The 26407-nt window shown below is 51.6% G+C and overlaps 1 protein-coding gene across 1 annotated transcript in view; it reads left to right on the plus strand.

The window, feature by feature from the left end:
• The first annotated feature begins 200 nt into the window (after nucleotides 1–200).
• Adora1 (adenosine A1 receptor) overlaps nucleotides 201–26407 on the plus strand; it is a 33413-nt gene continuing 7206 nt past the window's right edge. Inside the window, exon 1 of the mRNA XM_013017364.1 lies at nucleotides 201–600. Within this exon, the coding sequence (XP_012872818.1) occupies nucleotides 260–600 (341 nt within the window). The 5' untranslated portion in view covers nucleotides 201–259. The remainder of the gene's footprint in view (nucleotides 601–26407) is intronic.

The raw sequence follows: 26407 nt of genomic DNA on the forward strand, positions 1-26407 counted from the left end.
CGGGGCTGTTTATAAGTTGCTGCGTGGAAACCTCCGGGGATGTTGAGGGGAGGGGACAGAGGTGGGGAGCAGAGTTGGGGCTGCGTGTCCTGGCCAGCCTGGGCAGGCGCGGGGTGTCCGAGTGGAACGCATCTCCGCAGGGCAGCGCCCGGGCCGCCCAGGCTGGCCTCCCCACCGCGGGCTTCCTCCTCACAGGTGCTGGCCTTGGGCCCTGGGGCTCCTGCCCGCTGATGTGCCCGGCCCATACCCCTTCCCCACCATGCCACCCACCATCACGGCCTTCCAGGCCGCCTACATCAGCATCGAGGTGCTCATCGCTCTGGTCTCTGTGCCCGGCAACGTGCTGGTGATCTGGGCGGTCAAGGTGAACCAGGCTCTGCGGGATGCCACCTTCTGCTTCATTGTGTCCCTGGCGGTGGCTGACGTGGCCGTGGGCGCGCTGGTCATCCCGCTGGCCATCCTCATCAACATCGGGCCACAGACGTACTTCTACACCTGCCTCATGGTGGCGTGCCCTGTCCTCATCCTCACTCAGAGCTCCATCCTGGCTCTGCTGGCCATTGCTGTGGACCGCTACCTCCGCGTCAAGATCCCGCTCAGGTGAGTCGTGAGCAGCCCCAGGTACCTGCCCTGGTCGTCCTGGCTGGTTCCAGTGCCAGCTAGAGAGGCTTAACGGTAGCACATCAGACCTGAGGCAGACAGGTGTTCTCTGGCCATCATGCCTCCGCCTCACTCTGCCTTTCTGGGCTCTGTGCCCTGGTGCCAGTCAGAGCTGCTGCTGGAGAAGCAGAAGGGGGCTGGGTGGATGGAGAACTGGGCTCTGACGGTGTCCAGGACCTCAGCCCCAAGCTGCTGCAGCCAAGACACCAGAGCTGCCTGTTGGGCTCCGAGTGAAGGTGGAGCCTTGGGGGAGCCACCCACACAGGGTGGTAGTGAGTGCTGGGTGGGGTCAGGTGGCGCTCTATCAGTCCCAGGGACAAGACCAGGGGCTGCGATCTCTGGGGAGGGGTGAGGATGGCACACTAGGGCCAGGGGGCGGCTGCTTTTTCAGCCAGACCAGGCAGACACCCTTTAGCTGGCTTGTTCTCCAGGTGTCCCTCTGCCAGCCAGCTCCACTCTGAGGCTGTCCCGCAGAGCCTAGCCTGCTGACTACCGCTGCCCAGCTCCCTCTTAGGTGATCTGTATTAGCAGCAGGGTGGAAAATGCCGGGGCCTGTGCCTCATTCTCGGGTATGTTGCAAACCTGTCTCAGCTGGCCACAATAGAGGAGCTTGCTTCTCTCTAGGCAATCATAGGGTGGGAGGCCTGATGGTGGCTCTTCTCAGTGTGGGTGTCCCTCTTTACTGGGGCTCCCTGCCCGGGCCTGGCAGGCCAGACTCTCGTCACCAGGCAGTGCCTGGGCCGCTAAAGTGCCAGCAAGTGCCTGGGCACGCTGCCAGGAGCTAGCCCTGGGACACTCCGGTGAGAGTGCCTGCCTTCTCTTTACATTCTTGTCACTAGTAGATTCTTTTTCCAGTGGGGAGCTCTGACCATCTCTCGCACCTGCCATCTCATCCCAGTACAGCGTCCTAGCTTCGGTATCTGGGACGTGGTACGTCTGGTCTCACTTGGCAGCTTGCCTCCGCCGGCCTAGGTACTCCCGTCCTTCCTGTGGTCACATGGGTGCATGTGTAACTTTTCCCAGCCTCTCTTTGTGCCTCTTTTCCCTTCATGGGCCTGTAGTCTCAGGCCTTGCTTGGCCCCACAGTTGAAGTGGTCTCCGTCTATCAGATGGGCTGGGGCTCAGAGCTCCACCATCATAAGCATAGCCATACTGGGAACATAGGAGGATGGGCAGATGGAGGAATGTTTCTCTAGAAATTCTGCCTGCTGAGTGAGTGCCAAAGAGAACCAGAGGCCCTGTCCCGATGTGACAGAGGTCACAGATGCAGAATGCACCCTCAGTGCCCTGGGGGATGGGGACAGAAAAGGCCGTGCTGGGAAGAACTGCAGGCTCCCTCATCCAGGAGGCGATTATTTTGGGAGTTTGGGGATCTAAGGGGGTGTCTTTGAGGGCCAAGGCCAGGACTCAGGTTGTGTCTTGGCTTGAATCCTTGCTACCAATTCCTAGCTGTGTGGTCTTGGAAAAGTCACGGTTTTAACCTCTTTAAATTTTAATTTCCTTATCTATAAAAAGAGGACATTAATAATAATATAACTGGCTGGGACAGTATTATACCTGATATATTTTATGCAGGCCCTAAGAGGTAGGGTTATGTTAGTCTTATAATTATTATTATTATTACGCTCAAAATAGGACTGGATATACAAGCCCTGTCTCCCCTTGACCCAAACAGTCATGTTCTTCTACGGACATATAGACATATGCACATGCACATGCACAGATGAATGCACACAGGCACACACTCTGATACAAGCACATTACAAGGAGGTGTCCAAGCCCTGGGAAGTTCTACCTGTACATGTTTCTTTCCCCTGGTGGACTGTTGGTGCCTCAAAGGTGATGGCCACATCTTATCTGCCTCTCTAGTGTCCAGATTGTCCAGCTCAGTGTCTATCTAACCCTGCCACTCAGTAAGCATTGCTTGAAACATTGTTTTAGAGCCCTCAGATGAGTCAGGTGTCCAGCCTCTAGCTTTCTTGCTGTTGACTAGACCTGTCCTTCATTCTACCCCAGGCCCCTGTCCACAGTACCGTGCAGCTCAGTGTGGCTCTTTTACCAGTGTGCCTGCCAGCACCTCGCCCTGTGGAAAGGAGCTTTGCTCCTTAATTAGATGCCTAGCTCCTCAAGCAGGAGTCCTGGTCACTCAAGGCCCTGGCCTGTCACTGCCCAGGAACCCTGTAGGAGGAACAGCATGCTCTCCCTCCTCCCCCACCCCCAGGCATCTGGAGTCAGTGGTAGGCTGGGTCTGTGACCCACAGGCTCCTGGCTCCCTGCCCTGTTATACTAGTCAAAGATCCGTGTGGCCCTGGGCTCAGAGAGCAACCACTAGGCATTGGTGAGGCGTGCTGGGCATCTGGACACAGGGGTCACCTGGGTCCTGGCCAAACCTGGTATGGAGGTATGGAATGGTTAGTCAACCACAGATTTTATTTCCTTCTACCTGGCAGGAAGCCAAGAACGAAAATAGATTCATATCATGCAAGTGTGATCCACTTGTAAACTTAAAAAGGTTCAAATGGTTGATTCAGCAAGGAGTGACAATTACACATAATTTGTATATTATTTGCATAGTCCTTCCCCATGCTTGGTAACTGTAATCTTATTCCTCTCACTCCTAGTTCTATGGACTCCTCATCTTTCACACACACACACACACACACACACACACACACACACACACACACACACACACACACACACACACACCCTCCCCACCCAGAGCTCCAGAGCTTTCTTGGCGGCAGTCTTTGGTAATTTGCTGTCCACTCTAGGGATCTTTTGTCCAAAGCCTCTGTGGAAGAGACCCAGCAAGGATTGCTCATGGCAAGGATGGGTTGGAGTGACGTGAAGGTGTGGTGGGTATTTGGGAGTTAGTCAGATCTGAGTTTGGAACTTGCCCTGTTACGAGCTGGCTGTGCAACTTTGGACAGTTAGTCAACCTCCCGGAGTGTTTTCCCTCTGCCGTATGTGAAGGGGTTAGAGTGTAAGTCAAGACGGCTCCTTTTGGCTCTAAACGCTTTGTAGCACTTCCTTGATTCCTGCCAGTGCTGTCTTGGGATCCTGGCAGGGTTTTGTGTTATGTTTTTCAGCTCTTAGTGATTATGTGCTGGATGCAATACTACTATAAAAATATATATATATTTAAATTTATTTATATTTAAAATATGTTAAAATTATCTTTTGTGTGTGTGTGTGGGTACTGGTGGGGCTTGACCTTAGGGCCTGGGTACTGTCCCTTAGCTTTTTCTCTCAAGGCTGGCACTCTACCTATTGAGCTGCAGCTCCACTTCTGGCTTTTCTTTGCTGGTTAGAGATAAGAGTCTTACAGACTTTCTTTCTGAGGCTGACTTCTAACTGTGATCTTCAGATTTCAACCCCCCGAGTAGAGGTAGGAGCCACCTGCCCCACTATTTTATCTCATGCAATGTATACCTGGTGGTAGTAGAGTTTATTATTCCCACTATATAGATAAGGCTTAGGGAAACTCGGGTCTGAGGCTCAGAAGTTTAGTAATTTGCCTAGACAAGCCACTTGTTTAGAGCCGTCAGGTTTGACTCCAGGACCTGTAACCAGACACCTTTAACTTATATGCCCTGGTGAGTCTTGCATCAGCCCAGGCAGCTGTAGGATTTCTGCAAGTTTCCTAAAGCCGTCACTGCCTCTGCCATCTGCTCAGCCCACACTTGGCACCTCCCCCCACCTTCACCTCACTGGGCAGTGCAGCCCCTGGCAAGCCCTGCCTTTGCCCACAGCTGGAGTCCTGCCCTACCAGGCTGCTGACCCAGAGAGGCATGGTGTGGGGTGGGGAAGGGCTGATGTGCTGGGCTGAGCTAGGTCAGGGAAATAAATAGGGTAGATTAGGGTGTTTGGTTATTTATTTATTATACCAGTATTGGGGCTCAAACTCGGGGCCTGGGCGCTCTCCCTTTGTTTTTGTTGTTGTTTTTTGCTTAAGACTGGTACGTTACTTCTTGAGCCATAGCTCCACTTCGAACTTTTCACTGATTAATTGGAAATAAGGGTCTCACAGCCTTTCTTGCCCAGGCTGACTTTGAACTACCATTCTTAGATCTCAGTCTCCTGAGGAGCTAGGATTTTTATGCAAGCCCCTGGAGCTTGGCTGAGTGTTTGCTTTTAGGCTACTGTAAGCCTCTCCATGCTGGGCTTTTCTTGACAGTCAAAGTGTCCTGTGTAGTGTATGTGTGGTCTCTGGGTGCAAGGACAGTCATTCCGCTTCCAGGAGAGGTGACTGTCTCCAGAACCTCTGTCTAAGGGTGCACCAGTTATAGGTTGAGGCAGAAGAGCAGCAGGACGAAGCCTTGAGCCAACCCCTCCTGCTTGAAGACTGGTGAGGAAACAGAGGCTCAGGAGGCTGGGAGATTCTCAAAGGAAGGTCACACGTGGCTGGGAGCTCTGCTTCTCCCAATGTAGATTCTTACCCTTACCTCTAAAGCCAATAGCTGGAGCAGGAAGAGCCACTACCAACTGCTGGGGGCTGAAAAAAGAAAATTTCCATCTCAGGTGGTTCAGTGAGCAAATCGGTGGACTTGGAAGGGCTGGGATGGAGGGCATGTTGGAATGAAAAAACATCTTTTCGGTTTGAGTTGGGGCATCATCTGTGGGGACTGGGCTTAGGACCAGGCTGAGCCTGGGTATGTGGCCTTGGGGAGCAGAGGTGTGTGGATGCATTTCAGAGGTGTTGGGATGGCTTCAAGGAAGCCTCAGTGTGTGTGTGTGTGTGTGTGTGTGTGTGTGTGTGTGTGTGTGTGTGTGTGTGTGTGGAGGGGTGGGGGTGGACAATCTGGCCAGATGTGAGCTGTTTGGAAGCAGGCAATGATGGATTTGAGGACTTAAGAGTCTCTTTCAATCTTAGGGCTCTGGGCTGCTGCTGCTTCCTAATATTTGGTGTTTATTTCTGAGCAGAAAAGCAATCCAGGTCGATTGTGAGAAATGTAGAAAGAACGAGGGTGCTGAAATCACCAGCCCTTCCCCAACCTACAGAGAACTCCTGGGAACATTTTGGTGCTCCAGAAACAGTCTCCACACATGTGTGTATATATAGATACATTATTTTTTGCATATGGAGAGCATCTATATCTGGTTTTATGTCCCATTTTAATCCACTTAAACATTATATTCTAGACAATTCCGTGTGTCACCCAAAATTATTTTCTAAGGACTTTTATGATGATATAATATGGGGTTGTATTATTACTCACCTTTCAGGTCTCAGCTAAAATAGCCTCTCCTCAGAGAACCCTCCCTCCCCGCTTCCCCCAGCCAGCTTCTTCTTCTTTTTTTATTAGTTGTTCAGATTGGATTTATTCCTCACGCCTCATTACTCTTGGCCCATGGGGTTTTCTATTCATGTTTCTCTTTCTGGGCTTGGTAAGCTCCAAAGAGCCAAGATCACGTTTGCTTACATTCTCAAGCACCCCCAGGTCTGGCACAAGTACACAGTTTGTAAGCATTTTTGGAGTAAATGAACATTTGAATATCGTATTTATTCACCGGTGGCTGCATCGATTGTTATTGAACTTTCTTATTTCCTCTTTCAGTAGTGCGAGGGATTGAATTTGAACCAAGTCCTTTTGCTTTGTTTTTCAGATAGGGTCTGGAGCTTTTGCTCAGACAAGCCTCCAGCTTCAGTCTTCCTATCTCTGCTTCGCCAGTAGCTGGGATTACAGTGTGTGCTATCATGCCCAATCCAATCTTTTGTGATCACACACACACACACACACACACACACACACACACACACACAGCCCTAACCTCAGTGGTTCACATTGTTCCCAGGGTCAGAGCCAAGATCAAGAACTCAAGGTTGGGCTTCCAGCTTTAAGATTTTTCATGAGGCTAAATAGTTCCCAATTCCTTCCATTCTTTCCTACCTCTCTCCCTCTCTCCCTCTTTCCCATTTCCCACACTGTAAGTCTCCAACGGGGCATTAGGCATCCCCTAGTCCATTTGCCCTCCTGTCTAGGGCTAGGGGGCTGTCCAGGCCTGGAGGCTGGTCCTTATTATCTATTTCCATTCCCCGACGCCTAAGCATCCCATTTCCTAGCCTCAGGCGTGGCGGGCTGGGTGGAGGGCTGGGAGTGTGGCGCGTCTCAGGGGTCTCATTTGGCAGGCAGGCACGGATGCAGAGGGCAGAAGGAAGGCGGCTGACACACCGTCCTTGGCTGTGTGAGTCACACCTTCAACTTCAGCCTTCTTTACTTGAGCCCAACAGAGGGTCCAAGTTGCAGACTGGCCTGAGGTATAGAGAAGGAAGGATGGTAGTTGGGTAACTTGGCATTCTTGCCACCTCCCATTTTTTATATGTGTGCCAGTAACGGGACTTGAACTCAAGGCCTCTTATTCTCACTCAGCTCTTTTTCTTTTCTTTCTTTCTCATAGCTGGCACTCTACCACTTGAGCTATATCGTTACTACTGGCTTCTTTTTCTAGTTAGTTGGAGGATAACAATCTCCTAGATTTGTCTGCCTAGGCTGGCTTCAAACCTAAATCCTCAGATCTCAGTCTCTTGAATAGCTTGGAGTACAGGTGGAAGCCCCCAGCACCCAGCGTCATGTCCTCTTTAAAATTATGGACTTGGAGATGGGAGCGGTAACATGGGGGATCCCCAAGGAAGAAGACATTGGGGTACCTTCTCTTGCTTGGATCCTTGACCTTCCAGTGTTCTCTTAGCTGGATCACAGGGCCAGTGGCATCCACTTAATAATTTCATAAGCATGCTTTGAACACCTGCTGTATGCCTGGAGACAGATGCACAGCCCACTCCAGCCTCTTCCTCTCTCTGGAGCTCTTACCTGCTCTTGAGATTTCTGCAGACCAAGGTTGTCAACAAGAGATTCCTACGCTGCTCATGGTGGGAATAAGGACACAGGAGGCTGGTGCCTGACGGCTTGCAGTCAACACTGGGCTGTGCAGTTGGGCCCTACTCCACTCTTGTCCGCCATACCTCGGGACATGCAGAAGAGGCCTCCAGATTGTCTTCCTGCCACCTGCTCCCAGAACTTCTCTGCCCTCTGGGAAAGATGAGCATCTGGTCACTCTGTTTGTCCCTAGGTGGGACCCTAATGTAGACAGATCCATTTGCTCATTTGTTTCTTTATTCCACAAATACTCATGGAGTGCAACAGATTCATTAACAAAACAGATCCTCATGGAGCCTGGACTCTGATGGGCGGGAGGACAGATTCCAAACAATAAACGCAATGCTTACATTATATAGAATGTTCGAGGGTAAACGTGCAATTGCTACAAGCAAGGACACTGGCATTGGGAATGCCAGGTTAGGGTTGGGAAGAAAGCTGCAACCTTTAATAGGGTGGACGGATGGACAGCTTCAGAGAGAGGGTACCGCCATGAGCACGTGCAGAGACTCATGAGCATGAGCGGAAGGTGAGGGGACAGCCACACAGATATCAAGAGGACACTGTGCAGGGGAAATCACAGAACAAAGGCCCCAGGGCAGGAATGTACTTGAAGTGTTAGCCAGAAGGCCTGCATGGCTGGGCTGGATGATAGACAGTGGTTGGAGATAATGAGCCAGGGTCTCAATATGGCTTTGGAGGCCCCACTGAGGGAAGTGGGGGTGCCAGTGCAGGCCTTGGAGCGGAGATGTGGCATCGCGTGGCTTAGGTTTCAAAGGCGCCTGCAGCGCTGGCAGTGTGTTTTAGGGCTAGGGTTGCAGGCTGGAGACTGGGTAGGAGCTACAACCACCGCTTAGGGGAAGGACACAGGAAGCTTGAGTCCGCCTGGCAACGGAGGAAGAGGTGGCGAGTGATTTATTCTGGGATGTGCATTCCTAAATTTTACCTTTGAGGCAGAGTCTCCCTGTGGAACCCAGGCTATCCACAGACTTGAGCCTCCCACCCCAGCCTCCTGAGTGCCGTAAGAAAATTTACCCCGCCCCCCTTTTTTTTTTTTAGCTTTTTATTCTTTTTCTTTAGACAGAATTTTCACACATCCAAGGTACATCTTGGGCAGATGGTTTTTTAGGGCCTGAGCACTGCCCTTAGGTTTTTGTTTTTTTGCTCAAGGCAGTGCTCCAGCACCTGAGCCACAACTCTACTTCTGGCTTTTTGCCAGTTAATTGGAGCTAAGAGTCTCTAGGATTTGTCTGTTTGCACTGGCTTCAAACAGTGATCCTCAGACCTCAGCCTCCTGAGCAGCTAAGGTTACAGGCATAAGCCACCGGCACAATAATAGTTGGATAAATATTTTTATGATTTATAATAGATGCCTAAATAACCACCAACTAAACCAATGTTTGGAACATTCCAAAAGGGTCCCTTGTGTCTGATTTTTATCCTCCTGCATTGATTTTGCTTGTTCTTAAGCTTTTATAGATGGAATCAAGCAGGATGTAACCTTTTGTGTCTGGCTTCTGAAGCCCTAGAAAGTTACAGCTATGATTCATCCATGGGTCTGTGTGAAGCAGTGGTTTTTTTTTTTCCTCTTGCTCTTGTTAGAATTTCACTGAGTGAATGCCGTATGATCTGTTCAGGGAGTCAAAGGATTTGCTTGTGGATTGGATGTGAGAATTTAGCTATAGATTGAATGTGAGAAAGAAGAGTCACCACTTGTAGTCCTAACCAACTTGGAGGCTGGGTTGGCATCATCCAAGCTGGGCAAGGCTGAGCAGGTGGTGCGGGTTTGGAAAGCAGTAGAAGTGTGGGTTTAGGCACACCGAGTGTGGAGTGTCTGACAGATCCCTCGGTGGAGCGTTGAGCTGGCAGTTAGATAAACCAGGATGGAGTTCAGAAACCTAAATGCAGGAGCCTCTGTTGTGTAGGTGGGTTTGAAATCTGAGGGGCCAGATGAGATTCTACCAGAGGAGAAGGAAGAAGACCAAGGGGAGCACCGAGGAATCGAGATAGGGAGGAATCACCTGCAAAGGAGACTAAAGGAGAGTCCAGATGTGGGACAGAAACCCCAAACCCAACATGTGGTGTCCTAGAAGTGAGGGGTAGAAGGGATATCAAGAAGGGGCAAGACATGGGCTACTTCAAATACTGCCAGTAGATCTAGGAGAGATATGACTGAGAATTGATGCTGGATGTAGCTAGACCGTGGCAGCTAGGGCAGTGTTTGTGGATTGGGGGAGGGGGAGAAAAGAAAGCCGGTTCAGAGAAGGCTCAGGAGAGAAGAGGAGTGAATGGAGTTGAAGGCAGTTGGTACAGATTACTCTTTTGAGGAATTTTGAGGAATGAATGGAGTTGAAGGCAGTTGGTACAGATTACTCTTTTGAGGAATTTTGAGGAATGAAGAGAGCCTGGTAACAGGGGCAGTTGTGGTCAGAAGGGGGGCAGGAACAAGGCTCTGTGCTTGGTGTTGACTGTGAATATAGGAGAGTGGTTAGCAGATTTGTGTGCTGATGGACATGATCCAGCAGCAAGGAGCAAGAGAATTTGGTGTGTAGGCAAGTAGGGTTGGATCTAGTGGAGGCCTGGCTTTGGACAGGTCTCTGGAGGCTCTCCTGCGGGTCAAGCCAGTTCTGCATGCAGAAGCCAGCCGGTGAGATCCTCTTCTGATTGCTTTAGTTTTCCCGGAAAGTGGAGAACAAGGACAGCAGCCAAGAGCAGCAGGAGGTGTTGTGGTGTGCAAGTGTGAAACATTAATCCTCTAGGAAGTGGAAGAGTGACTAGACTCAGGAGGTCTAGTATAATTGGGGTCTAGTATAATTGAGGTGCCCCTCCCCCCAAGCTCTCAAGGGTGAACTTAAAGTGTTGTTGTTTTTTTTTAATCAAGGGCCTGGTTCAATTATACTAAGTTTATTCTTTTGTTCACTCAGGTTTACCAGATTTATGATAAGATAAGGATGTCTTGTGGTCAGAGTTTGACTCTGATCCCTGCCTTCATGGCACTTAGAGGCTAGTTGAGAGAAAGCCAGTAGACCTGTAATCAGACAGGGGGTTACAATTAGGATTTGAATATATTCTTTTTGTTTTGTTTTGATGCTGATACTGAGGCTTCAGCTCAGGGTCTCATCCTCTGGCTTGGATTTGTTTGCTCAAGGTTGGCTGTACTTCCAGCATTTTCTTGGTTCATTGGAGATAAGAGGCTTATGGACTTTTCTGCCCAGTCTAGCTTTGAACACAGATTCTCAGATCTCAGTCTCCTGAGTCTCCTGGGATTACAAGTGTGAGCCACCAGTGCCCAGCTTAACATTGTGATTTGAGAAGTATGTGAGGAAGGGCGCCATCTTGATAGTCTCTGTAACTGGCCCTAGATGGGATTCTCCAAAACCTTGTGTTGACATCCAGAGAGATCTTCAAGGGTCTGAGGACCTAGATAAGATCTTTGTGGTTCATCACCAAGAGCTCAAATTTTATTCTAAGTCCTTTATGAAGCCCTAAATGGCTTAAGCAGGGAATGACACAATTCAAATTGCATTTTAAAAGGGCAAAAGTCCTGAACAAAATATTAGCAAATCAAATCCTGTGATATAAAAATGATATACTACCACCCAAATGGCTTACTCCGTGGAAGCAAGGGCTGTTTAGCATTTGAAAGACCTCAGTCAGTGTGTAATTCCTGGCATTCACCTGGGAAGGCCAGTCTGTCTGCTGTGTAGAGGACAAGTGCATGGGGGGACAAGAGGACCTGGGAGACTAGTGAGGGCGGTGCTGGGGACTGGCATGGAGTTGGAGGAGGAGAGAACTGGAAGGATTGCTGGTCTGTGACAGCCAACCAAGAATGAATGAGCTGAAGAGTAGGCATGAGAATCAAATGCTGCTCTGTGGTTATGGTTGAGTCCCTGGGGATGGTGGGGCCTTGCTGGGAGTGGAGAGAGAAGAGGAAACTGTCAGGAGATCGGGCTCCTCAGATGCATGAAGAGGAGGTGATGCGATGGCAGGCCCGCCAGGGGTCTTCTTGCTCACCTCTGTCTCCGTGGGAGGCATCCTAGAGCGTCCTGGGCACCTCCAGCCGCTCCATCTGTTTTCTTCCCACCCCACTTCTCAGGCCATTGGCTTCCTCCAGGAAACAGTACAGTTGGGATTTGCCCTCTAGCAGGATTCATTCAGAATAACTTCAGGAGTTAGATCCCCACCAGGCTCCAAGCCTGTTCATCCTCAGAAATCTCCGAGGGGTCCAGGATAGAAGGTATACCCCTAGACCCCCAGTATTCCCACCTCCCATGACCCCTACATACTCAGTGGTTTGCACCATGGCTTGTATCCTTCCTGCACAACTTTGCCCCCTGCCCTCATCAAGCAGGATCCTCTTGCTGCCGGGCATGGAGTGGCCCAGCCGCAGCTCCTACAACAGAGAAGATGGTTGGTCAGTAAGCAGACAGTTCAAGTGCCAGCTCTAGCCCTGCCCTGATGGCAGAGCAGACTGGTTGGGGGAGTCTCAAGGCTGGTATGGGGGCACTCTGTGTCCTCACCACCTGGGCTTGCTTATTTACAGCATTCCTTCCTTCCACGCAGAAGCAAAGTCTTTTGCCTTGGGGAGCAGAATGTGCTTTGCAACGCAGTAGGCTGCACTGCTGTTGTGTAAAGTATCCACTCTCCATTCCTTCTTCTGTAGAACAGACTTTTCCAGGCCTGGCTTAGCAATAGCATGTGTTAAGGGGCTGACATCTAGTCAGTACTCAGTGACAAGGGCTGCTACTACTCTTAAATAATCCACAGCTTGGTTTTCATTGACCGCTTGATGCTGTGTGACTTCCCTGACTGGCCTTGGGCATTGGAGGCCTGGGGCATTGGTGGCAGGCATTGGATGGCTACTGGTTCACCTGCCGCTCTGCTCTTCCTGGTGCTTAGCAGGCAGTTTACTTCATGTGTGTGGAGCTCAGAAATGAAGCAATGCTTCATGATAGGAGGGAGTGGCCAGGGAGGGAAGATGCCAGCAGGAGGGTTGAGATTACCGCATGTAGGGCAAAGGCAGATGGCTGAATCAGAATTATTTAAGAAAATCATCCCCCAAGGTCAGAGAGGCATAGAGAGGTGAAGGGTCACCCAGGTCTACCCATGAGGTAGAGGGCAAGGATACTGGGTTCCTGGCTTCCAGCTCAGCCCCCTTGCTAAGATGCCTGCCTATATCGGGCGAAGCGTTTTGACATCCTCTGCTTCCAGGAAGTAAATGGCCTTTTCAGCACTCCTGTCTTCCCCAGGGCCTTGTTCCTGGCAGCTCCCGGGGGGCACTGGCCTCTGGAGGGGCTAAATAAAACAAGGGCTCCCTTGAGGGCTGGCGGCCCTGAGTTGCCTCTGAGCAGGAAGCTAGTCAATGTGCTTGGAGCCTTCCAGTGCTCAGCACATATACCTGCCACAGTGCCTTGTCCTCTTTGAGGAGACATGACACCCCGTTACGGGCTGGGATGGGGCTCACGCCGGAGAGCGAGGGTTGTGAAGGCACGAAGCCTCATCCGCACCCCACCTCCCATTATAGGCTGCGTGCTCACACGGCTCACATGTGCTGTGTGTGTGTATGTGTGGGGCTGTTTATAAGTCAAAGAGTAATATTCTAGGCTTCCAGACCTTTTGTTCAACTCTGCCTGCTCACTTCTGTGCAATCCTTGATTCTCCAGGGTCTAGACAAGAGTCCCAGCCTTCTTTCCATCCATTCCTACTGACCCTTGGTGCATCTCCCTGATGATGTGAGCGATCCAGCCACCCGGTGGTTTCTGACAACACCAGTCCTCTCCTCAAGGGCAACAGCAGTCCTATCCTCTCTGTGTAGTAGGGAGACAGACATGTGTCCCGCTGCTATATTGGCAGGAGGCCCGAGCAGTCTGGTCACACAGCCTGAGGTCATTCCCAGCTCCACCCACCTAACCCACCATCCAGGCTCACTTTTCCTTTCCACGCCAGTTACTTCCTAACCTTTCCAGACCTTGGAGTTGAGAAAAATGGCACAAGAAAGGGATTTGACTTCAAGGCCATGGCTTCCTCACCCCAACATCCCACCTCCTCATCTATGATTGGGGACCCGGGAGAAAGTGGTTCCCCTGTTCTTACCTAATCCCTCTTCATTCTTGAGTACCTGACATTCAGCTCCTGCAGGGAGTTCTCCTATTGCCAGGCTCCCGGGCTCCCTCTCAAATCACACTGGCCTGTGAGCCATTGGAGGGTGGAGTCTGAGCCTGCCCACCTCTGCACCCACAGAATGGCCGGTTGAATGCCAGGCCATCTTGGTATCCAGTGAACTACTGAATGAGCGGTCACAGGGTGAGCATTAAGACCTGTCATTCACTTGGCCCTGTGCTGACTTGTTGAAATGCTTGCACACATTTAGGAAGACACACTAGTATTAATGTTTTATACCAATTGTGCTACCTACCCCCATCTCTACTCACGGATGCTGAGTTCAGAGGGATTAAATGACTTGCTAAACAGTCACACGGCTGCTAGGTGTGACCAGAATTTTTGAATGGGTAAGTGAATGGATGGATGAAAAGATCTGCATTGGAACTTTGACTTCAACACTTCCTGGTGGGTGATCTTGGGTAGATTATGTTCTTCTTTGGGTCTCAGTGTCCAGGATTACAGAATGGGCCTAATTCTGACACCGTGTGAGACGGCGTTCTCAGGATGGGAAAGAATGGCTTCATTGTAGGGCCCTGAATTGGCTCTGGGTGTGCATGGGAGGGGGTGCCCAGTCCCTTCAGTCTCATCCGGGCCTGCAGCTCATGCAGTACTCGAGGGCTGGCCTGAGGGCCTGGCACTGAGAGGCAGAGAAGCTGATATTGGCTGCAGGGCCGGGCATGCGTGCAGGGAGTACTGAGACAAAGGCCCTGTGCTTGGAAGTGAGGAAGTTCGGAAGTGGGTGGTGCCATATACTTGGCCCTGGAGCTACTGGTTAGAGAATGCCTCTTCCCTCTGGGGGTTCCGTGCCATGCTGTCTGCCACCTGCTGCTGTTGTGGACAGCTCCCAGCTGTGGGGAGATGAGTGGTTTGCCCCATCACCACCCAAAGGGAGGGTCCGACTTGACGACTAACCCAACAATTGACCAGAACCAAACCACAAGGCACGGGAGCCATGCCAGGGGTGGAGAGGGAACCCACAGGGGTTCCACGTGCCATGGGTGCTGGGCTTTAACCTTTCAGGGCCCAGGTTGTGCCAGAGCTCTGCACAGGGGTGTAGCCCGCTGTTTGCTCCCACACACCCTTCTCTAGTCTTCCTGCCACAACACAGCCCGAGTCTGACCTCATTCTACCTCAAAGTCCAAAGGAGCAAATGTTCCATGAGGAGACTCAAGGACAGGGAACCTCCTTCCGTACCAGGGAGAGGCTGGGGGGATGTGCTTTGCAGCCTGCCTGGTATAGACTTGGGAGTGGGGGATTGGCTGGTGAACTAGGAGGCCTGGACTTTGGAGGGTGATTATGTCCACTTGGACTGGCCACTTCCTTCCTCTAGACCTGCGCCCTCATTGCAAATGGACTTATGGTTACAGTGATGTCTCAGGGCTACTCCTGCAAGGATCCGATGCCTGGTGTGTGCGGGGTCTGATAGAAAGGAAGGGATGCTCGCAGACATAGAGTGCAGCGTGCACTGGACATGCAGTAGGGTAGGTACAGCATGGCCTTTGCAGTCAGGCTGGCTGAGCAGGTCTCCTGGGCCTGGCTCTGGTACTCCTTGACCATTCTCTTAAAGCCTCAGTTTTCACATCTATCAAATTGGAATGGTAGTGTTTTGCTTCCTAGAACCGTGTAGAGAAATGTTTATGGGGGGCTGGGAAGGTGGCTTACTGGCAGAGTGTTTGCCTAGCGTGCATGAAGCCCTAGGGTTGATTCTGCAGTACCATATCAACAGAAAAAGCCAGAAGGGGTGCTGTGGCTCAAGTGGTAGAGCATTAGCCATGAGCAAAAGAAGCTCAGGGACAGTGCCCAGGCCCTGAGTTCCAGCCCCAGGACTGGCAAAAAAAAAAAAAAAGAAAGAAAAAGAAATGTATATGGAAACAAATGCAGAACCCAATATCTCCCTCCATTATCATAGGCCTTTTTCCTCCCTCTTCCTCCTGCTGTTTGGTGGTAGGGAAGAAGATGGACGGATGGATAACCGTGTGTGGATGTTTGTTATATGGTTGGAATGGACAGAGCAAACCTCTCACAACATGCCAAGGCCTTGGAGGTGTGGCTGTGTCTTGCACGCAGCTGAAGGCATGGTCGGCTAATGTCCAGGTGTGATGCTCTGGCAAGCTGCCTCTGAAACATCAGTTGGGTGCCCTCCCCCCTCCCTTCAGACCTTCAAACAGGCCGCTGCTCTGAGCCACTGCTGCCTTTTATCAGACTTGTGGCTGATAGGAGGATGGAGCCCCTGCTTGCTGAGTATCTCCCCTGGGAGACTTCTTTGCTCACACATTTGATTCTTATTTACGCCTGCAAAGCCACCCTTTTTGCAAATAATGCAATGGAGAACCGGAGGCACAGGGTGACTAGGAAGTCATTACCCAGCTAGTACACTGCGAAACTGAGATTGGAACGTGAGCCTTCCAGCTAGCAAGCGAGTAAGATTTGTGATAGGCCACTGTCCTCAGGGATTTCTAGACTGCAGGGAACCCTCCCTGGGAGCTTCCAGGCCCTGAAGGAGACACAGGACAAGATCTTGCAGATAGCCAGAGAAGTCAGTGCTGCTAGGCTGGAAGTCTGACATTTCTGAGGTAGAGACTGCTGGGGGGCTTGGGCGGGACGGGGCCTGCTGCCCAGTTTCCTTTAGGCTCTGCCCGCTTCCTCTCCAGCCCCAGAACCTGCGTGTGCTCATTCACACGGCTACCTGGATCACGAGGGCAGGGGAGCTAAATCGGGAGGTGTTGCTAGCACCACACTGCAGAAGCAATCCCACGAGGTCCACGTGGCAGGGAGTGGGGGAGATGGGCCCGGATGTCCGTTGGGGTAGAATGCTGTGGGTCTCAGTGACCTCTCGCTCCAGGAGAGGGCTTCCTGCCAAGAGAACGGACCTATGGAAAGGCGACGGGGCTCTGTCTCAGCTCAAATACCAGCCAAGTCAGGGCTCGCGCTGCCCCTCCCTCGGCCACGACTCCTTTGCCGGTAAAGGCAGCAGCAGAACCTGCGCTTTTCCTTGCAAGCTGAGGACATCTGGCAGCATCGTCACTTGGCACTGCCCGGTGATGCTGTGCGAGGCACTGTGGAGGCATGGAAGGGCAGCCTTGCCACTCTTCCTTCTGCTGTCCCAGCTTCTCAGCCTCCCCCACCCCCCTGCAGGGAGGTATTTTTCCATTGAGAGAAACAGGCCACCGGGCTGTGATGGGTTCTATTTCCTGCATGATCCGAGACAATGACTTTCTTTTTCTGGGCTTCCTCCTCCGTCACCTTCCTCCCCAACCCAGGTTGTATCAGATATTGGGCCGAGTGCCATCAGGCCTTGCTTGTGTGAGTGTATTCAGCCTTGGCGTTCGTTACCCCAGGAGCTTGTTGGAAATGCAGTAGCCCAGCCTCACCCCAGACTTGCTGATTCATAATCTACATTTTTAAAATGACCCCAGGTGATTCATAGCCACTTTACGGCTTGGGCTGCTCAGACCTGCCGGGGATACTAGGGAATCTAAGACCACAATCCTGCCCTCAGATTCCTCTCAGCCTTCTGGGAGCAGTGCAGGAAACACAGCCCTGGCTGTCAGAGCCACTCTTGAGCAACTTTGAAAGCCGAGACTCACCCCTTGTTAGATTGCATCCAAATATGGAAACATCACTATGTGTCCTAGAAACATATACAATTACTATTTGTCAATAAGATAATGTAATCCGGGCACTGGTGACTCACACCTGCAATCAATCCTAGCTACTCAGGAGGCTGAGATCTGAGGATCACAGTTCACAGCCAGTATGAGAATCCGAGAGACTCTGATCTTGAATTAATGTGTAAAAAACCAGAAGTGGAGATGTGGCTCAAGTGGTAGAATGCCAGCCTTGAGCAGAAAAGCCAAGCGAGAGCATGCAGCCCTGAGTTCAAGACCCAGAATTGGCACAACAAATAAATAAATAGACGAGTGGATAAATGAATAAACTAATTAAATTAATGAGAAAAAGACTGCCATAAAACTAAGCAACACCAGCTTTGGAGGTAGCTGATGTGAGCTGCAGTTCCGATTCCAGCCATTAGGCACATGGACTTGGGCAGGTGGCGTAGGCATCTGTGGAGTGGGAGCCTTCCGAAAGCTGGGGGGTGGAAAGGGCAGAGGAAAGGCCAAACGGTAAACACAAAGTCACAGGGAAGTCAGCCTAGCAGGTAGCAGCTTTGAGACACCCAGCCCTCCATGCCTGCAAAGGCCTGTGGCAGAATTCTGCTTGTGACCTGCGCTTTGCTTCCGTGGATAGCCAGGTGCTCTGTTGGAGATGTGGATACCAGCAGCACAGTGGGGAGGGGAGAGAGAGGTGAGTTCAGGTGCTCAGGCCCTTGTAGAATTGAACATGGGGGCCTTCCAAATGGTCCAGATCGCTAGTGTTTATACCAGCTGGGGTTTATACCAGCCACCCCACATGCCCTCTGCTGCTGCCCGTGTCTGCCCCCTCCGGAGCTTTGCCTGGTGAGTTCCCCAAGGCCCATTACTGCAGCAGCTTTTTTCCAGCTCTGAGCATGGCACTTTGAAGTTTTCGTGAATGGCAGATGGAAAAAGAAAAAGACTTTGATTTAATAAGCTTTCTCCTCTCCCCTGCCTCATGTCATAACATGAGATTTCCCTGGCCAGTTGGGGCACATGTATGTGATTTATAGGCCTTTGAAGAATGGAAGAAGTGGCTAAAAATGAATTTGTTGATCAGCTCTCAGAGAGGCTGTCTTGTGGGGCCCTGCTCCATTTTCTGGGTGTAAAGGACAAGGTGCCCCACAGAGCAGGCCTAGCAGTATGAGAGGGACTGATCTAGAAGCAGGAGAAAGTGTGGTTAGACTCTTGGTGATCCAAGTGGCTTGAGATACTTGGGCAGGGGTGATTAAGGCAGGACTTTGAATGGGAATCCTGAGAACGCTGTAGTAATTCTTCCTGATGAATTGTCTCTCATCAGTCAGGGCTCTTCCCCCCCATCCCCCCTCGGAGGATGGTGACATTTAGTTAAATGTCTACTATGTTTTTGACTGTGTTGTGGTTGTGCTTATACTGAGGCTTAAACTCTGGGCCTGGCCTCTGCCCCTGAGCTCTTTCCACTCAAGGCTAGTGCTCTACCACTTGAGCCACAGCTCCACTTCTGGCTTTATTTTTCTTTTCTGGTTTATAGGAGATGAGTCTCATAGACTTTTCTGCCTGGGCTGGCTTGGAACTTGGATCCTCAGTCTCACAAGTAGCTAGGATTACAGGCATGAGCCATGGATGCCTGGCTTGTAACTGGTTTTTATTTGTTGCATGTGTCCTTTGTTTCTTTTCTCTTCCTCTTCCCCCCCCCCCGCCACTCTGGTGTAGAGAGAGCAATTTCTAAATGGTCCCATATATTATCAGGTATGTGCTGTATGCCAGATCCGGGGGTAGTTCCAGGAAGGCCACACTGAATTGGCCTTTGTCCCTGTCCTTGGGGATTGGCAGTTGTGAGCCAAGGGAAGAAAAAAAAATTCAATGATCCTTCCTATGTGGGAATCCCTCTATCTCCACGAGCAGGCTGGCTGGCATCTGCCTTTGGTTGCAAACTGCTCTGGGAAGGGAATACTCTAGTCTACCTGCACCTACCCTGGCAAGCCTGCGTGTCCCTCACTTCCCACTGCACTGTTTGCCTAGCCTCTCGCTTCACTTCGTCCATCCCTGAGGCTGAGGCTAACGGGCAGCTTGAACAAATGCAGAGGGGCGAGGGGAGCTGAGCCACAGCTGCTATTCTGTCTGTTGGCCAATCAAGGCTGGCTTCTGGATGCATGTGAATGACTCCTCCCTCGATGAGGCTGGGTGTGGAGGGTTCTGGGCTGCGTGTGGTGGGATTCAAGGCCCAAAGAACACCAGTAGGACACCACACTTGGAGGATGCAGATTGCTGAGTCCTGGGGTCCCTACTGCTGTTATTTGGTTTCTAAACCCCACTGGCTTGGATGTAAGGTGAGGAGAAAGGTCAGAGCCTGGGAGACTGCAGTTCTTCTGGGTTCCAGAGCTGTGTCTGATCGGGTTCTGAGAAGTGGAAGGGAGGGCTTGAATCTGGACTCTGGGAAGGGCATGCGTTCTGTCTCTGGAATGACTTCCAAGGTGGAGAGCTCTCCTTGGCCTCCTCCCACATCCTGCCACATGTCAAATCTTTCCCAGAGCCCGGGGCTGGGTGTTCTGAGCTATAGTGAGCCCTGACACCTGAAGAGAGTGAGAACATAGAAAGAACTGTGAGAGCAGTCGTCTCCTCAGAGCAGAGTGTCGATCCGATTTCGCAGGCCAGGGAAGTCTGGGGGGGGGGGGCGCCTCCTGTCACGCGCACCCGCCCTGTTCTCCATGCGGTGATGTTGGTGCTGTCCTCAGGACCATCTGGAACCTGCACAGTCTCCCTGGGGGGGGGGGCAGGGGAGGAGGAAGGGGGAGGGGAACAGATGACACTCCCAGGGTAGAAACGGGTTTTTAGCAGATGCCCAGCACCCCCATGGTCCCAGAAAGGCTGAGAGATGCTCAGTGCGTGGCTCTCCCAAGTCTGCCTCCCCGCCTCCAGCCTCCATGCTAGCCATCGTCTCAAAGAGCTCCCCTGCCATTTCCCAGAGGTTGTGGCTTCTCCAGGATGCTGTGGGGATCAAGGGCCGGACTGAGCAAGTTCTTCCACCCCAGCCCTCTGCCACTCCGACTCAGGCACCTCAGTGAGACAGATCGGGGCCGTGGGCTGGTTGTGTAAGCAAGGTTGAGTTGGGCAGCAGGCTTGGCTGTTACACAGAAACAAAGCCCCCTGGCTGGCCTTCCAAAGTAGAACAGAAGTGACTTTGTTCATCTGTGTCCCTGCACCCAGTTTTGTATCTCTTCCCACACAGTCGGGGGCAGTAGTCCAACATTCAGGGGGTGATAGCATGGCCATCAGTATGTTTGCCGAATGCTGAGATAAGCTAACAACACCCTCGCCTCCTCTTCTGTTCCCATGTGCTGAAGGCAAACCCAGGCCTGCAGAGCTGCGACTTGCTCAAGGCCCCCAGCTGCTCATGGGGGAGCCAGAGTTTGGACTTGGATCTTACTCAGTCCCCTCCTGCATTCACGCATCTTTGCTTCGTTTGTACACTGGACACTCGTTTCTCTTCCCTTTCCATCTGTTCCCCCTGTCTTTCTCTCTGTGGGACACATACTTGGACATAGAATTCATAGTGGAGGGTCAGCCTTTTAGGGAGCAGGCAGAAACTGCCGATGAGTGAGAAGGGTCTCAGTGCACCTCCTCCAAGCTGCTGAGCTCAGCTCTGCCCGGGGGAGGAGCTGATCATTCCACAAGAAGGGAGCCATAGTCTGCCAGAGCATGCTGATGTCTCTTCCAGTCCCTCCTGTTCTGTGAGCACAGGGATGCTGAAATACAGGCAGGGTCTCACCCAAGGCTGCCTCACTGCTGGCAGAGCCTGGAATGGAGCTGGGGGCTCTTGAGGTATCCGCAGAGAGGATTGTGGTCCTGCTCTCCAGGCCTGGGGAATTCTGCATAGTCTTTCTAGCTCCTTCCTGCCCCACCTCCCCCATGTGCCGATCAGGCCCTAGGCCTCTGTTCAGCCTCTCACAAGTGGCCACAGTCTGTAGAGCCCAGAGAGGCTGATGAGAAAACAGACTCTCCAATCAGCCCCTTGCCCTACACCCGAGCTCTCCACCATGCTAGAAAAGGCATAGTGTCACCTACCAAGGCCCTGCTGCACCAGCTATTCACAAGTCACTAAGTTCATGTGCAGACAAGTGGTCATGTGTGTGTGTGTGTGTGTGTGTGTGTGTGTGTGTGTGTATGTGTGTCTGTGTCTGTGTCTATGTGTGCTGGTACTGGGACTTGAACTCTTGCACTCTTGCTTATCTTTTTTGCTTTTAGCCTAGTGCCCTACCACTTGAACCACAGCTCTACTTCTGGTTTTTAACAGGTTAATTGGAGCTAAGAGTCACCTGAGCTTTTCTGCCTAGGCTGGTTTTGAACCCTGATCCCCAATTCTCAGCCTCCTGAGTAGCTAGAATTATAGCCCAGAGCCCCCAGTGCCGGCTGGGGTGGCTTGTGTGTGCGCTGACTTTTTTATATGTCCCGAATGGGGAAAGGAATGAGGTCAAAAGCAACTGTACTTTGAAAACATGCTTCCCCTAAACCTGAGTCCCCCTCCTTTATCCCTAGTCTCCGGTGGATCAGAGTCACTGAGGAAACTCAAGCTCTTCTGGGGGGACTCTGGAACACACCCAGAAAGAAGCAGGGTCTTACCCTGGAGCCTGTGGGGTGGTAGCAGAACTGACGCATCAGTGGTCTGTGCTGTCTTTTAGATTTGAGGGTTCAAGTGCTGCTGGGGACCGGCAGCGTTCGTGCACGCTGCTGTCTCTAGGTTGAGTTCCTCCTTGTGGCCCCAGTGCAGGAACCCCAGCGATGGAGGGGGAGGGGCTGCTCATAATAGACTCTGTTAGGAATCATATGCATGAACTTAATTGTTTTTCCCACCAGGCTGTGGAGTTATTTGTCCTCAGCAAGTGACCAGGAGCTATTTCCAAGGTCCATTACGCTAATGACCTAATCAATTTATCCAGCTTTTTTTTCTTTCAGGGAGCTCAGAGTACCCCATCTTCTCTGCAGCCCCGGGGCTGTCAACCTGACCATTCTTTTAGGGATCAGTGGACACTGATTCTGAGATGGTGGGTGATGTCACAGGCCCAAGTGAGCACGATTCTTAGGGCCCAGACATCCGGTCCCCTCCCCTACTCCCTACGGTCCCCGGGAGCCAGACTCCCCTGGGTAATGTTACTATTAAATATTTGGTCCCTGAAGTGTGCCGAGCGTCTTTGATTGTATCTGGTTTCCTGTTCTCCTATGGGAGGAAGAATTTCTCTGCAGGAAGTAGTTTAATAGTCTGAAAGCCTTAGTTCCCCCAGTCTTGAGATCCAAGTTTCCAGTTACAAGTGGCTGAGATAGATTCTTGATAAGAAGGGAGGCAGGAGGGAGGGGACCAGAACTCAGAAATATGAAATACTGCCGTTCCCTGTAAGCCAAGGCAAGGACGGGAAGATGTGGACTCAGTGTCTGACTACCCCGTCTGCAGGGTTGCTGGAAGACTCCATTTGGGCCCCCTCCAGCCCTCTCCTCCATGTCCCCATGTCTGACCTGAGTGAGGAGCAGCAGGTGGGCAGATCTAAGGACCCTGCTCCGGTCTTGCCACTCCACAGGGCACTCAGACATTCCACATTCACCCGTCCTGCCCCCTACATACAGCCTCTCGCACTCCTGAGCCAGTGATGGGCTGGCTGGCAGCCAGTTCCTTGGATGGCTGGGTTCAAATCCTCCTGCCACAGCTTTGATCCTGAACTGCCAGGAAGGTGATGGGTCTTTCACACCAGGGACTGATTGCACAAGTGACACAGCCATAGAGACCCCAGTGGAAAGATGAGCAAGAATACAAACAAACCCCTAGGCTAACAAAGTGAAAGAGGGGTATCTTGGTGGCTGCGGGCTGCAGGTGGCCCTTGGAAACTGAATGGAGGGAGATAGAGCCAAAGAAGCAATAAAACCAGGGGCTGGGAAGGTGGCTCAGTGGTAGAGCGCTTGCCTTGCATGCATGAGGCCCTGGGTTCTATTCCTCAGTACCACATAAGCAAAAAGAAAAAAGCCAGAAGTGGCTCTGTGGCTCAAGTGGTAGAGCGCTAGCCTTGAGCTGAAGAGCTGAGGGACAGCGCCCAGACCCAGAGTTCAAGCCCCACAACCTGACACCCCCCCAAAAAAAGAAGAGATAAAACCACTGTCCAAGACAGGCTGGGATAGAGGGAGGGGTGGCCTCCAGCGCATCAGTGTTTCCCATACACACAATTGGCACAGGAACTTGAGAAATGCAGCCTGCAGGACCCAGCCCTTTGGTGATGCAGGGTAAGGCAGAGCAAGGGAAAGCCAGGGACAGACAGCTTCAGGACAAGCGTGCTCAAGTCTTCCTGCAGTGACAGAATGCTTCCTCTCACCTTCCTCTGGTGGTCACTTCTCAGCTCACTGAAGAGAACTCTTTAGGGGTCCCAAGCCCACCCATCATCCCCTCCATCCTTCTCTTTTCTTTGCCTGCCTAGGTCGCTCGATGTGCTGCTCATCATCTTGCGATGTGTTTGTCATCTGGTGGCACGCGGAGCTTTGCCTGCTCTAAGCTTAGTGTTCATGTTCTCAGAGTCAGCCTCGAGACGGATCCCGGTGGTGGCGGGGAGGAGCTCAGGGAGGACGGCCTCTGTGCACTGTTGGCCTCTCGTCCACTGAGGGGGCTATCACTAGGAGCTGGGCGCTCTCTGCCGCTGAAATGTGGCAGGATCTGGGGCTGTAGCCTAGAAGGCTGGGGGGACTCTGCTGGTGTCCCACTTTATAAGGGCAATGCTGGGATGGTAACTGGAGTTAGAAGCCAGGGACCCAACGCTAGGCTTCCCCATATTGAGTTCGTCCAATTGCCCCAACACACCAAATAAGGAGACAAGTAGTGGTTAGGGCAGAGAAAGGAGACTGGCTGTTGTTAGGCATGCACTACCACTTGAGCCACACACCCAGCCCTTTGTGCTTTAGGTTACTTTTCAGATGATATCTCATTTTTGTCCCGGGCTGGCCTTGGACTGTGATCCTCCTACTTAATGCCTCTTCAGTAGTTGGGATTACAGACCTGTGCCACCATGGCTGTGTGTGTGTGTGTGTGTGTGTGTGTGTACGCGTGCATGTGTGTGTGCATGTGTGTGTGTGTTTTACAGTATTGGAATTTGAACTCCAGACTTTAGGCCTTGCTGTGCAGGTGCTGAGCCATCTGAGCCACACCCCGTGCCCAGATTGTTCAGATGGGTTCTTGCTGTTTTCCCCTGCTGGCCTTGAACCACGATCCTTCTGAACCATGGTCTTCACCTCCCAAGTAGCTTTGATCACCGGCTGTCCACCACTACAAGGAACTTCTTTAACAAGGCTGTGGGAGAAGGCTGAGTAATCATGTCAGCCCCACTTCAGGGCACAGATGTGAGCTTTAGGTCAATAAGAGAGAGGACTGGGGACATGGGGTATGAGGTGTACATCATTGTTAAATAGTCCAGGTCACAGGGGGCTTTTGTGCTCCCAGATGTGGTTGATTGCTCATTATGGAAAGATTCTTATCACTGTCATCACTTGAGGGGAACAATCGGGTCACAATAAGGAAACCGTTGTTGTCTGGGGTCTGTCCTTCGAGGCTCCTTGGGGGTAGCCTCTACGCCTCCTCGTAAAGATGTTATCCACCAGTTATCACAGATTCCAAGGTGGCTGCAAGGTGAAGACAGATAAAGAATCACCTTGCTGGGTACCTGTAGCTCACGCTTATAATCCTAATTATATCTCAGGAGGCTGAGATCTGAGGACTGTGGTTTGAAGCCAGCCCGGCACCATGACCCATGAGACTCTTATATCCAATTAACCACCAGAAAACAGAGGTGGCGCTGTGGCTCAGAGTGGTAGAGCACTAGCCTTGAGCAAAAGAGCTCAGGGACAGTGCCCAGGCACTGAGTTCAAGCCCCATGACCACCAACACCAACAACAAAAATGAATTACCTTTGCAATGATCTAAGCTCCTGTTATAGGCTCAGAGCTGCCAGGGCTGGTGGTGCCCGGCGCTCCTGCCTCTCACAGGAGGCCCCCAGCCTGTGGTCTTCTATCATGGAGCCTAAGCCAGTAGCTGTGACTCAATGCAGATTCCCTGCTGCTCCGAGCCCAGCAGGGGGTGGGGGAAGGGCCAGGCAATGACCCCCTCACCCAGCCCTGTAATCCCCTCCTAGGCTGGAACTGCTGTCCTAAATGACTGTCTCTGACCCAACACTTACCGTTCAGTCTTGGTCTCTAGTTCCCTGAATGCATTGCTCAGTGGTTCCACAGTCAGCCATTGCTGAGTAAATAGATGCACAGATTCATTAATCCATTTCCACATGTGTTTATCCATTCATGTAACAGCTTGTCATTAAGCATTCTTTTAAGTGTTAGAGGTACTGTGGTGAGCTTATAAATAGAGGCTCTGCTTTAAATGAGTTTTACATTCGGCTGGTGAGAAACAGACACAATACAACACAGCCACAACTTACAAGGTGGCAGAGACCAGTTTTACAAGGTGGTCTGGAATCTTCTCTGAGGAGGTGAGACACCTGAACTAAGACCTGAATGGGAGAAAGGTGGAGACTGAGCCTCCCAGACCTCTTAGGAGATGAGTAGGAAGCACAAAGGTCCTGAGGTCAGAGGGTGCCCTGGGTATGCACATTAAGGGGGTATCCGTGCAGGTGGTGTGGAGTTCCCAGGTGAGCAGATTAGGTTCTATGCAAGAGGGGAGAGGCATGAGGGCTGATGGTCCTGTCCCCCGACTCTGGTCAGGATAAACACCTGACCATCATCTTAATTCTTTCCCTTGCACAGATACCCATACCCAGCAGCTGGTCTTGCCATTCCTGTTCCCAAGTAGATTCCCCTCTCCCAAGCCCCTGGGTGGAGCAGCGGCCTCTCTGGCCCGGATGGCTGACATGGGCCCCCATCAACCTTCCTACTTCTCCTCACTCCCTGCTACCACATGGTCTCCACACAGCAACGTGAGTTGTCTTTTGAAAGCAGAAACTGAATCATATTACTCCTTTGCTAAAAAATGGCTTTCTTCCAGGTAGACTAAACCCTAGAGCCGTCACTGTGGTCCTGTCTGCCGTGGGTGAGCCACCCTGCCCTGGCCTTGAGCTC

Source organism: Dipodomys ordii, unplaced genomic scaffold (genome assembly GCF_000151885.1).
Source record: "Dipodomys ordii isolate 6190 unplaced genomic scaffold, Dord_2.0 Scaffold35, whole genome shotgun sequence".
Taxonomy (NCBI): Eukaryota; Metazoa; Chordata; class Mammalia; order Rodentia; family Heteromyidae; genus Dipodomys; species Dipodomys ordii.